The 13,955-nt window shown below is 36.5% G+C and overlaps 1 protein-coding gene across 3 annotated transcripts in view; it reads right to left on the reverse strand.

The window, feature by feature from the left end:
- HMBOX1 (homeobox containing 1) overlaps window positions 1-13,955 on the reverse strand; it is a 271,437-nt gene that overhangs the window by 138,049 nt on the left and 119,433 nt on the right. For 2 of the 3 annotated variants that reach the window (XM_006864338.1, XM_006864337.1), the window contains one exon: window positions 8,042-8,116. In XM_006864338.1, the coding sequence (XP_006864400.1) occupies window positions 8,042-8,064 (23 nt within the window). In that variant the 5' untranslated portion in view covers window positions 8,065-8,116. Of the gene's footprint in view, window positions 1-8,041; window positions 8,117-13,955 lie in introns of those variants that run through there. The other variant, XM_006864336.1, reaches the window with a different exon arrangement.

Consider the following 13,955-nt stretch of genomic DNA (forward strand, 5'->3'; position numbering starts at 1 on the left):
AATCAAGATGTTCTCTCCTAATCCTATCAATCCCGGAATAATCCTATCAATCCTGGTATAATCCTATCAATCCTGATATAATCAAGATATATATAAGATATAATCAAGATACAATCAAGATGTTCTCTCCTAAATAAGATAGATAAGAGCATTGGAAACAATTCAAAATCTACAGAAAGAGGTCCAAATGATTAATAATAGAATATCAGATATGGACAATATAATGAAAGGGCAAAGGAGTAGAATTGAAGAGATGGAAGCCAGAACTAGTGATCTAGAAGATAAATCTCTCAGTACTACTAAGAAAAGAACAAGCAGAAAAAAAGATTTAAAAAAAAAAAAAAACACCTGAAGAAGGTCTAAGACTCATGTTGGACAACATTAAGAGGAGTAACTTAAGAATTATCGGCATTCTGGAACAGGAAGAATCACACAGCCCACAGAGGAAATAGTTGAAAAGTTTCTGGAAGAAAATTTCCCTAACATCTTGAAAAGCGAAAAGATAAGCATTCAAGAAGCTCAACGAACACCAGGAAGGATAGACTCTAAAAGAATATCACCAAGACATATAATAATCAAGCTCTCCAAAATCAAGAATGATATTTATTGGTCCAGTGGTGAAGATTTTTGTTTTCTTTACATTGAGATGCAATCCATATCAAAGGCTGTGGTCTTTGATCTTCAACAGTAAATATTATAAGTCCTCTTTACTTTTAGCAAGCAAGGTTGTATCATCTACATATCGCAGGTTGTTAATGAGTCTTCCTCCAATCCTGATGCCACGGTTTTCTTCAAATAACGTAGCTTCTCAGATTATTTGCTCAGCATACAGGTTGAATGAGTATGGTTAAAGAATACAACCCTGTCATACACCTTTCTTAATTTTAAACCATCCAGTTGTCCCCTGTTCTGTTCGAACAACTGCCTCTTGGTCCATGTACAGATTCCTCATGAGCAGAATTAAGTGTTCCAGAATCTTATCAATGGAGAAAAGATTGAAGTTGTCAAGGACTTCATTCTTCTTGGATCAACTATCAATAAACATGGAAGCAGCAGTCAAGAAATTAAACGACGTACTGCATTAGGCAAATCTGATGCACAAGACCTTTTTAAAGTGTTGAAAAGCAAAGACGTCAGCTTGAGGACTAAGGGGCGCCTGACACAAGCCATAGTATTTTCAATAACCTCATATACATGTGAAAGTTGTACAGTAAATCAGGAAGACTGAGAAGAATTGATGCTTTTGAGTTATGGTGTTGGAGGAGAATACTGAAAGTGCCATGGGCTGCCCATAGAACCAACAGATCTGTATTGGAAGAAGTGCAGCGAGAGTGCTCCTTGTAGGCCACGATGGCCAAACTTAGTCTCTCATACTTCGGACATGTTGTCAGGAGAGACCAGTTGTTGGAGAAGGATATCATGTTAGGTAAGGCGGAGGGTAAGAGAAAAAGAGGAAGACCCCCAGAGAGATGGATTGGCCAAGTGGCAGCATCAATGGCCTCAAGTGTGGCAACAATAGTGAGGATTGAGGTGGACCCAGGATCAGCAGTGTTTCATTCTGCTGTGCATAAGGTCGCTATGAGTTGGCACCAACTCGATGGCACCTAACAACAACAACCAAAATCAAATATAAGGACAGAATCCTGAAAACATCTAGGCAAAGAGAAGTGTAACATACAAAGCCAAGCAAATCAGATTAAGCAAATCAGATTAAGCTCGCATCTCTTAACAGAAACCATGCAGGCAAGAAGGCAATGAGGAAATATATATAAAACTCTGAAAGAAAAAAACTGCCAATCAAGAATCCTCTACCCAGGAAAGCTGTCAATCAAATACAATGGTGTCATCAAAACATTCCAGGATAAACAGAAGCTAAGGGATTTTGCCAAAGCCAACCCTGAGATGAAAAACATACTAAAGGGAGTTCTGTGGACTGAGAACCAACAATAACAGACAAAACCAGAGATTGACGTACGTGGTAGCATCAACTGGAACTCACAAAGTTAAACACATTATTACCATATGATTCAGCAACTACTAGGTACATACTCAAAAAGAATGAAAAGCAGGAACACAAACCAATTCTTGTGTATCAATGTACACTGTACCAATACTTACGACAGTCAAAAGATATCAACAGTCCAAATGTCACTCAACAGATGAATGGATAAACAAAATGTGGTAAAGACATACAGCAGAATATTGAGTACTAAAGAGAAAAAAATACATGCTACAATGTGGTAACCCTTAAACACATTACACTAAACAGTAGGCAAAGTTATAAAAACTTCTCAGACATTACCAAACACTGAAGTAAAGCACAGCTGGGCCTGGAGGCTAAGGACCATAGTCTCTGAGTACAACATGATGAGTTGGCATAACACAGTCCACAAAAACAATGTTCTACATTCTAATTTTGGTGAGTAATGACTGGGGTATTAAAAGCTCAAGAGTGGCCATCTAAGTTACAACTACTGATCTCTCCCTTTCCAGAGAAAAGAAGAGGGATGAAGACTCTCGAGAACCATTAGTACAATGGGCTAATGGAATACATGAACATCAGTCTCCACGATCCTGAGAAGAGAAGAACTAGATGGTACCAGGCTAGCAGGTCTAGGACAGAGGGGAGAAAATGTGGAACAAAACTCAAAATCATAAAAAAGACAAGGATTACTGTCAAGTAGAGATGGGTGGAACCCCAAGACTATGGTATTTGGTTATCTTTCAAATCTTGAATTGAACTCACTGCTGTGGTTCAATTTTCAGCCAAGCAGTGTTGTTATTGTTAGGTGCCGTCGAGTTGGTTCTAACGCATAGCAACCCTACACGTAACAGAATGAAACACTGTCCAATCCTGTACCATCTTCAAAATTGTTAAGCCAGAGTGCTCTGCTGCTGCCATTGCGTCAATCCATCTCCTTGTGGGGGGGTCATCCTCCTTTTCACTAACCTTCCACTTTACCAAGCAGGATACCCTTCTCCAGGGACTGGTCCCTTCTGATAACATGTCCAAAGCATGAGAGATGAAGTTTCACCATCCTGGTTTCTACAGCATTCTGGCTGCACTTTTTCCAACACAGACCTGTTTGTCCTTCTGGTAGTTCATGGTACCTTCAATATTCTTCTCCAACACCACAACTCAAATTCATCAGTTCTGCTATGGTCTTCCTTATTCCTTGTCCAACTTTCACATGCATATGAAGCTACTGAAAATACCATGGCTTGGGACAGGTACACCTTAGTCCTCAACCTGGTTTATTTGCTCTTAAATACTTTATAGAAGTTTTATGAAACAGATTTGTCGAATATAGTATGTCATTAAATTTCTAGGCTGCTGGCATGAAGTCTTATATAACTTCAATCTTTTCTTCACTTCGTATGATATTATTTACTGGTCCAGTTGTGAGGATTTTTGTTGGCAGTTCAAATCCACCAGGCCCTCTTCAGAAACCCTATACAGGGTCGCCATGAGTTGGAATGAATTCCAAGGGCCTTAGCAACAATAACAACAAAGGAGTGGGCAGGAAAGGAAGACATAATACTTAGGGGCTCAATGAGCTCTGGTTAAGAGTGGTAGAAAACTTTGGGAGTGGTTAATGGTCATATTTGAACATGATGATCATAATTAAGTCACAGATTGTACAAGTGAAGATTTTACATATGGCAAATGTTTTGTTACGTACATACAAGTATTTACAACAGTAATAATTAAAAAAAAAAATCTATGCAGACATTTTCCTTATGGTTTACAGAGACCCATAACACTTTAGTTTCTGTTTTCACTCTTTATCTCCTTTTTCTCTCTATCAAGTGCTTAGCAATACACTTATCCTGGACAGTTATTTTTCAAAGTAAATGCCAAACCAAAATAATAATCAAATTTTTTGCCACTTAATTTAGTGGCTGGGTGAATTCAAGTTTCTAGTTATCATCCTTTCCCCATGAAAATAAAATAGGCCTATTACTAGGAGTCTTGGTATGGTGCTGTGGGTTAATATGCTAGACTGCAAAGTCGGTTTGAACTGCAAAGACGGCAGTTTAAGCTCACCAGCCATTCCTCAGAAACCCTATACAGGGTTGCTATGTGTGGAAACTGACTCAATGACACTTAACAATAACAATCTGTTACTAACTTCAATCTTTATGCTATCAAAATAGTTTGTAAACTGACCTTATGTTAAATATAAGACTTCAAAAACAAGATTTCAAGAACAGTTTTATTATATGTGCTCGAATGGAGTAACAACAATAAAATTTAATTGTGATTTTTTTGTGCTATTTTTATCAATAATAATCAATAAACTTTTCAAACCTCTCTCTGTATGGAGCAGTTACGTATATTAGCATAAAACTAAAATATATGAACTTTACTTTTCAGTGTTCATCCCAAAGTTTGATTTAGAAACATCATAACTTAGGATTTCACAGAGCCTGAAACAAAGTAACATTTCATGCCATTTCAGATTCACTAATTACTGGAAACTACTTTTATTACAAAAGTCATAAAAGGAGATAATAGTAGGCACCCATTACTCTGTTTGCCTACAATGTCTCATTACTTTACAACCAAATGTCTTAGTTGGGACTGCCACTCACAATACTGACCTTGTAATGTACAATGAGGTAGACACATGAGGAAAATAAGTTTTTTCTCTTCAAAAATGTCTAGTTAGACTAAGGGAGATGAATAGTCACTAATGGAGTTCAATTATAGGGAGACTTAGTTGGTACCTTCACAAAATGTTTAAGAAGCTAGCTTGTGGAAAAATAAAGCAGACATATCAAGACATGTGAAGTCCTGGTGTGGTGTTGTGGGTTAATGCACTGGACTGTAAGGTTGGTTTGAATTGCATAGTAGGTGGTTCAAACTCACCAGCCACTCCTGGGAAACCCTATACTGGGTTGCTATGAGTTGGAACTGACTTGACGGCACTTAACAACAACAATAACATCAAGAGATGTAGAGTAAAGCAATTCGTATCACTTGGTACAGTAATTCCTAAGTCCCTGCTATATCCTTGCCCAACTTGCTGTTCTGCTATATTAGAGGCTAAATTTTCCTTTATGCTTACTGTCATTCAAATTAGACACCTCTGCTATACACTGAAAGAGATCACTGATGCAAAGATATAGTATCTAATATAAAGAGATTCACAGGTGATTGAATGGAGTATGTGATTCCTACAGAAAAGAATGGAGTCCTAGTGAGGTGCCATAGGATAAGCCTAGACAGCAAGGTTGGTTTGCATAGCGTGGTTGACAGTTAAAACTCATCAGCTGCTTGTTGATAAGCCTATACAGGATTGCTATGAATTGGAGCCAACTTGATTTTCCAACAACAGCAATAGAACAGAATAATAAGGAAATGACAAGCAGGATCAAATCATACATGTGACATTGAACATACAATATTTTACTGAGCAAACAGCAGGATCAGAGGCTCTCTTGGATACAGATAATAATATTCCAATATGTCTTAACATACACAAAAGCATGCAACCTGACATTTCCAAATTTTATGACTCACAATTTACATAGTTCAGGCCCATATTCATGGAATTTAGGCAGTAAATCACCTCTAATGGTCATCTAAGTCCATGATACAATTCTTTTATAACAGATAACATGTAAGAATGGAATCAATTTTCTAATATTGCACAGAGATTGTTCACAGAATAACAAATACCTATCACTTTAAATTAGTGATCTGAATGCAGAATCACATGAACAAAAATTGAAAATGATGTGGGAAGAATTTCTACACTGTAATAAACCTGGTAGCATAATGGGTTGTGAGCTGGGCTGCTAACTGCAAGGTCAGTACTTCTAATCCACCAGCCACTTCACAAGAAAACAATGAGGCTTCTTTCTTGCTATTATAAAAATTAACAGCTACAGAAATCCTATGAGTTGCTATACATCAGAACAGACTCTATAACACATGGTGGTAATAGCAACAGCAGCAGCAGTGCATAAACTGATGTTCTAAAAGATCATAATATGCGATTGTCTTAATGAATGTTATCATTACTTGAATTTGTACATAAGCCCTTCTTGAGAAGGCATGAAGTCAAGCATACTTCTTAATCCAAATTCCACAAACTTGTAAAGCAAGTAAGGTTAAAACATTCGTAAATGATTAACCTTGAAATCACATGAGTGAAAAGGACATTATCTTACTTGTTAGTAAGATTTTATTGGATAGCGAAAGTTTTCTTTAGCTTTCTGATGTCTTATTTTTTAACTACAATGACTAAGATAAATAAGTTAGGTTTATTTGCCTACATGGTATTTAATGAATCCTAATACATCCTGGAGTCTATCATAATATTCATCAACTAAAGGTATACTCTACTCCTTATTACTATCTAGAGAACATGGCCCTCTTTCTCAATTATTGCCACTAGATGTATTCGACCCTTTATTACTATTTAAGCACAGTGTCCTCTTTTCTCAATTATTACTACTATGGAAGTAGTTAACAGCCTTAAAATAAAAATGATAACTTAGAGCTAGAATAGTGAGAAATTGAGACTTACTACAGACTGAGCTTGATAGTGTGGTGAAAATGATGCAATGCAAACCAACAGAACGAATACAAAATCAGAGGCTATATACCTGTAGATTAAGGCATTATAATATTTATTTATAATAAAAACTTCTAAAAAAGTAGGATTATATTCTAAAATGTATCTATAACAAAACTCAAGGTTTTTGTTTTCAATTGTACACTGATAGTAAGTAACCAGTGCACATCTGAGGAAAAAAATCCAGTAAAAATATACAAGTTAATAGTGGGAAATAATAGACTAAAACTGGTGTCAGAGAACTGAAGACCACTTAGGAAAAAAAAAATATCATTCATTCAGCTAATATTTAATGAATATCTATTATATGCTGCATCCTGTACAATGCATATAAGACACAACAGAAACAAATTAGGCAAAAATCCTGATCTCACACGCTTACATTCTAATGGCTACTGGGAAAAACAATTAGTAAATAAATAGGAAAAGGAAAACTATGGCTATATACAGTTCACATTTTCTGGGCCTATTCCAGAAATTTCAGTGGGTTAGAGTTAATGTGCACGAAAGAAAAACTTTAATGGAAAAACCTAAATATTAAGGAAAACTTATCTTAATGTCTACTTACTGGATTATAGAACTGTCAACTATAACGGAAGAAATTTAATCAAAACCTAGACTGCACTAAATTTTAGAAAATACTTATGCTAAAGGCACTCTGCATTAGACTTTAAAGATGCACTTAATGAGCTAATAGATACTTTATCTTCTCTAATATCTGAAATTCCCGGAATACTTTTATTCAAAGGCCTATTTAATATGAACTGGTGGTTGCAGTTCATATTCTAGCACAAAAACATTTTCAACATAATACCACCATCTCAATTTGTATTTGTTTGCCTGGCTCCCAGGAAAGACTAGGAAATACATTAGCTCACAGGCATAACTACATTACTATCCCCAGTGGTTAAAGAGAAATGGCTCAGGTGCCAGGAGTTTGCACACAAAAAGCAACATTAAGGTAACATGTTTCAATATTCCACTTGTCATAAGAAATTGAACACTAGCTCTCTCAAATGATTTCATGACCTTCTAGGCATTTACCAGTTTAAAATAATAGAGTCATTTTAAAATCAGTTGAAAATTAATGTTAAGATTTTAAGGTTGAAAACAGAAAAGGTAAAAAGTTGATTGTTGTTAAGTGCCACTGAGTTGGTTACAACTCATAGCAACACTGTATACGGTTTCTGAGGAACAGTTGGTGGGTTTTGAACCACCAACCTTGCGGTTAACAGTCTAGTGATTATCCTATAGCACCACATCAGGACTCCAAAAGGCTGAAAGACTTAAAAATGTATTCCTTACTATGATTACACTTATTCACGTTAATAGCAAATACATGTACCATTTGATTCTTTTCTATAATATTATTTTGAGTCTACAGCAGTCTGCTGTCTAATTTGGATCCTAACCATTATGAAGAAGATACAAATGAAGAGAGACGAGATACTTACACCACTGGAAACGAACTGAGCATACTTTACATGAGGAGAATCAATGACCTTTATGGAGATGATCAGTTTACCATCCTGCAGAATAAAGAGAGAACATTTACAACGATTTATGGTAATCACTTCCTTGTCATTGTCACTAAGTGCCGTCGAGTCGATTCTGACCCATAGAGACCCTGTGTAGGGTTTCCAAGGAGCAACTGCTGAGCCTGAACCGCCGACCCTGCAATTCAAATGAATTTGCAGTCTGGCGCGCTAACCCAGCGCCACACCAGGACTGAATAAAATTTAAATTACGTAATTTGAGGATATTAATAGTCAACATTAGCTAATCATGTTTTAAAAATTACTAACTATATGTCATTTATAATCCAGAAACATCTATTTGAAGCATTTAAAAGATAGTAAAATATTACTGATGGCTTCCCACCTATTTTACATGGAAAGGTAATGAAAATCATACACCTGAAATTTAATCAGTGACCTGGCATTCCCAAGGAAAACAGATTTAAACATGCAATACATTTATTTGTATACTACAGTGAGTTCTGGTGTAGCACTGCAAAATAATGTGTTGGACCACAAGGTCAGATTGAAGGGCAAGGTCAACGGATCAAACCCATCAGCTACTCCTCAGAAACCCTGTACAGGTTTTCTGACTCGATGGCATTAAATAACTGTAACAACATAAACAAACCAGAGTGTAACTGTAGCCTATGGGACATATAGTGCCCACCTACATATTCCACCTCTGGGTCTTAGTTTGTGCTGTCTTGTGATGCTATAGGATAAGCACTGGGATGCTAATTGAAAGGTCGGCGGTTCAAACTCACCAACCGCTCCTTAGACAGCCTGTGAAGGGTACTGTGAGCTGAAATTGAGTCAATGGGACTAAACAACAATAAAGCCATCTGATGGTGGCCTGTATAACTTCATGACTCTGAAGAAATGGGCCTTAACACACTAACCCATGCCCCGGATATACCATGGGACGTATCAAAACTCTTTATTACCTAAAAAAAAAAAAAAAATTTTTTCATTTTATCCAAAATGCCATTACTGAAAACACAGGTTTTCAATCAAAATTCAAAGCAGAAAATAATTTGGTCTTGATAGGGTTGTGACTGCTAAGTACTATGGAGTTGGTTCTGACTCATAGTGACCCTATGACACAACAGAATGAAACACTGCCTAGTCCTGTGCCATCCTCACAGTCACAGTCATTGCTGTGTTTGAATCCTTTGTGGCTGCTAACATATTTAACCTAGGGTAAACTATGAGGTGTAATTTGATGAATATCATTTATTTTTACTAAGCATAATCATGTGTAAATTACAGTTTCTCTAATTATCAATTTTCTAATCTATAAAGTGAAGATAAGGGATAACTTATTCTTGTTTTATAAAGCATAAAAACTGTTTTAATAAGGGTGATGAGGCACTGTGCTATCAAATGGTGAGGAGCATTTTTTTTTTTTTTTTAATAATTACAAACTAGTAAAAAAAGATAGGAGTATTCATGTTGCATTCAGATTTCTGAACACTAGAAAAGCAGATAATGGAATGAGTCTTGTACTTCTATCTTCTGATTTACATTTTATTGCTTCACTCAAGATTTAGGTACTTGAACCCCTTTCAATTCAGACAGATCTTAATAACAAGAACAAAAATGTTTTCTATTAATTCATGATTTAGGAGTTAAAGTTCATGTACTATTAACTGAATTTATAAACAGTTTCAATCTACATAGCAACAACTAATAATACTAAATTAAGATTACAAATTAGACAAAAGTGAAAAATACTGACATCAAAAACTCTCACAGTGAAATATACATTCAACCTTGAATTAAATTAAGCCAGACCAAAGCATCTAACAGGGACTAATAATATATGCAAACCAAACAGGGTAAAGTTAGAAACCTTTCATATTTGCATATCCTAAATTGTATCTTTAATGAAGTTCCTGTTGTAGTTTATTTTCTTGCTGATTTAAGAAGTACCTGTCCTAAAAGAGGAGATAAAAGCACAAAGGAAATCTACTGAAAATGTTTCTGATGACATTTTCTAGGCAAAACCGCAATACCAAGCCATAAAATAATTACTAGTCAATACAATATTTCAACTCTGCTCCAATTTCAGTTAAAATATACTTAGTACATAACTTGCTCTGGCTTCGACACAAGGCCATAATATCAGCATAGCATGGTCCCAGCATTATAGAAGCTTATGAAAGTACAGGAAAAAATTGCACACTCCTCTAATAAATGTCAAAATGTGATAAGACTAAAAATACAAGGTCTATGAGAGTAACAATTTAGAAAATAATTTAGGTTAGGGAAATCTGGAATAACATCTTTAAGAGTGAGATATGAACTGTTATCTGAGGATTAGAATAGGACTTCCACCAAACTAAGGTGTGGAGGGAGGTGAGAATTTGCAGAGGAAAGACTCCAGGGAGGAGGAAAAATAAAGTAGTTGATGAGGTATGATTAGAATTAGAAATAGATAGGCTACATTGTTGTTGTTGTTAAGTGCCATCTAGTCGATTCCGACCCATAGTGACTCTATATAGGGTTTCCAAGGAGCGGCTGGTGAGCCTGAACCACCAACCTTGCAGTTCAAATGGCTTTGCAGTCTGGTGAATTAACCCACAGTGCCACATCAGGACTCCACTATAGGGTGGTTGAAGTTGTCTATAAATGCCTGATGTTATGCTGTAGAATAAGTATTGGACTGCTAACAGCAAGGCTGGCAGTTCAAACTCACCAGACCCTTACTCAGAAACAAAATACAAGGTCACTATGAATCTGAACCCACTCTACAACACTTAACAACTAATACAGCAGTGGATCCTGACTTTTATTCTATAAGCATGAAGTCCACACTATATAGGAAATAATCCTCAACAATGTTCATTTTAAAATCAGGACACCAAAATTAAGTCACTGAAATGAATTTGCACAACTGCAAAATACCTGAACACATATCATTAATAATTCAGAGACAAATGAGCTAAAAACGGATTATGAAAATAAAAATTTCTAAGAACAGATGACCAAGTAAGCAAAGTGCTATAATTCTCTACTCTCAGGCTCAATTTCTTAAGAGTTATCAAAATTAACAGGTGTTTTAAAAAATTGTTTTTTTGAAAAAGCCTAGACTTCTGGCAAGATGGTAAGACTAAAACTAAATGGACCCTCTACAACAAAACAAAGACACAAAATAAAACAGATGAAAATTCTGACATCTGGACCTTCAGAAGAAAGGTAAGAGAGGTGGCTGGAGTGCTTGTTGGGAGGAGAGGTCAAGCAGGGATGGGGGAGAGGGGAGACTGACTGGGAACAGCTGGTCAGAGGTGGCTCAGCCACCTTGTGAGCAGCACTGGTAGCAGTGGGAGGCCTGGCAGAACAGATGTGTACAGGCAACAGAAAAGATGCTTTTTGTTATTTTTGTCACACTCCCCTGGTGACCAGATCACACCATCATCCACAACCAGCGCAGGATCTGCTCTCTAGAAGTCGTAGCCAAGTGGTTAGGAGCCACTCCAAGTTGAGGTGGGGGCCAAATTCATTGCTTTGGAGTGCCACTTTGCTGTCTGAATTCAGGTGGGCTCAGCTCCAGACCTACAAAATCCACAGAGCTACCAGACCAACATTTAACCAATCATCCTGCCTCCAGTTTCCCCGTGGTCCTAACAGACTTTGAAACCAGCTCCATCAAGAGTCCCTATGAACTTCTTGCAGATTAAGTGCCCTGAACACAGGAAACATTGAGGCCAATAGGAGGTCCACCCAGGGCCAGGAACTCTGCTGTCACATCCCTCCCACTACCCCCTTGTAAAGCTCCTTGAATTGCAGAAGCCCACTAGGGATTTTTCTGCTCTGAGTCCAACAACTGCACTGTTTGTACAAAGATCACAGCCCCACAGTGCCTCAGAGATAACAAATTCTGCTTACACAAAGAAACAAAAGAGAATGACTCAAACAAATGAGCAAAATGCAGAGCCAAACAATGTTTCTGAGGAACAAAGGATAATGGAACTAACTGAAAAGAAGTCAAAACAATGGTAATAAGGTACACCTTCAAAGGATCAATAGAAAGATCTAGAAAAGCAAGGAGAACACAGGAGAATTAAAAACTAAATTAAAACTTTAAGAGAATTCAGGAAAACACTGCAAGAATAAATTGACAAAATAAATGCAAATTGTGAAACAATACAAAACTGCGATTAGAAATCCAGAAGATTAACACTAAAATCTCAGAAATGATCACTATATTGAAATAACAAATGAGTAGGGGGTGAAGCAATGGAAGCCCAAATCAGTGAGCTTTAAGATAAATCTCTAACACTAGAAATGCTACAAGAACAATCAGAAAAAAAGGATGAAAATTCTGAAGGAAGTCTACGACTTATGTGGGGCAGCATGAAGAGGAACAACTTACAGGTGATCAGAATTACTGAACATAAAGATATAAGCACATAGAAAATTGTCGAAGAGTTGTTGGAAGAAAACTTCCCTAACATCACAAAAGACAAGAAGATGAGAATACAAAAAATTGAACAAACCCCAAAAGAAAATCACCAAGACATATCATAATTAAACTTTCCAAAATCAAAGGCAAGGAAACGATCCTGAGAGCAGCTCGGGAAAAATGAAAAGTTACCTACAAAAGAGAGCCAGGAACAGAATACCCTAGGACCATAAAGGGAGAAGAACAAGAGTGGAATATGGGAACTTATCTAGAGAAGCAGCGATACCAGAGATGGAGGCAGTGATGAGGACGTGAGGAGATATAGCAGCTGAGGACTCTAAACCCATTGAAAGAGAAAGGTTGTGGGCTTGCGGTCAGGAGGCAGGCTTGCAGAATGTGTCCTTTAGTTGTTTAACTTATTACATATTCCTGAGTGTTTTTGTGTACATCCAAAAAAAAAAGAGGGAATAGAGGCAAAAACTGTTGAATGATGATGCATGGAGGAGATTGTAATCACTGCAATGAAGCAATGGTATAAAGCCAATGTTCTCCCACGTAAACTATCACTCAATTCACAATAAAAAAAACTTGAAAAAAAATTTTTTTAAATGTTACTTTTCAATCTTAAAAAAAAAAAAAAAAAGATAACCAGTAAGACTAAGCTCTGAATTCTCAAGCAGAATCCATGTAGGCAAGAAGTCAATGGAATGACATATACAAAACTCTGAGAGAAAAAGCTTGCCAACCAACAATTACATAACCAAGAAAGTTGTCCTGAAATAAGGTATTTCCTCATCAACAGAAATTACAGGACTTTGTAATGATCAGACCAATGGTACAAAAAATGCTAACCAGTGTTCTTTGGACTGGTAATCAACAACAACATAAAACAACCTGAGATCACCATACATGACACACCACCCAAAACTGAATCCGGATATACAAGTACTTAAAGGAAAACACACCTACAACATATAAAATAAAAAATCTGAGATATCAATATATAATGAAGTTACCTACAAAGCAAAGAGAATTGTGTATATACAGAACCTCTAAATAGCAGGGAAGTCAAATCGATTTCAAAACAAAACAGACTATTTTAAGAAGGGAAAAAATTAATAAATTACATAGTAACCTCTAAGAAAAATAATACACTTATACATAAAAATAAAAATGAGGAAAATCAAAAATATTTAGTAAACATTGTTATTATTGTGCTCTCAAGTTGATTCCTACCCATAGGAGTGGCTGTTGAGCTTTAACCACTGACCCTGCAGTTCAAACCAACTTTGCAGTCCAGCGCCTTAATCCACAGCACCACGCCAGGACTTCTAAGTAAACATTAACACAACAGAAATGAAAATGAAAAAGAAAACCCAAAAACAAAATGAACTCAGCATAGAAAATAATGTGGAATAAAGAATCCAGCAGCACCACAAAAAA

Source organism: Chrysochloris asiatica, unplaced genomic scaffold (assembly GCF_000296735.1).
Source record: "Chrysochloris asiatica unplaced genomic scaffold, ChrAsi1.0 scaffold00064, whole genome shotgun sequence".
In the NCBI taxonomy this organism is placed as follows: Eukaryota; Metazoa; Chordata; class Mammalia; order Afrosoricida; family Chrysochloridae; genus Chrysochloris; species Chrysochloris asiatica.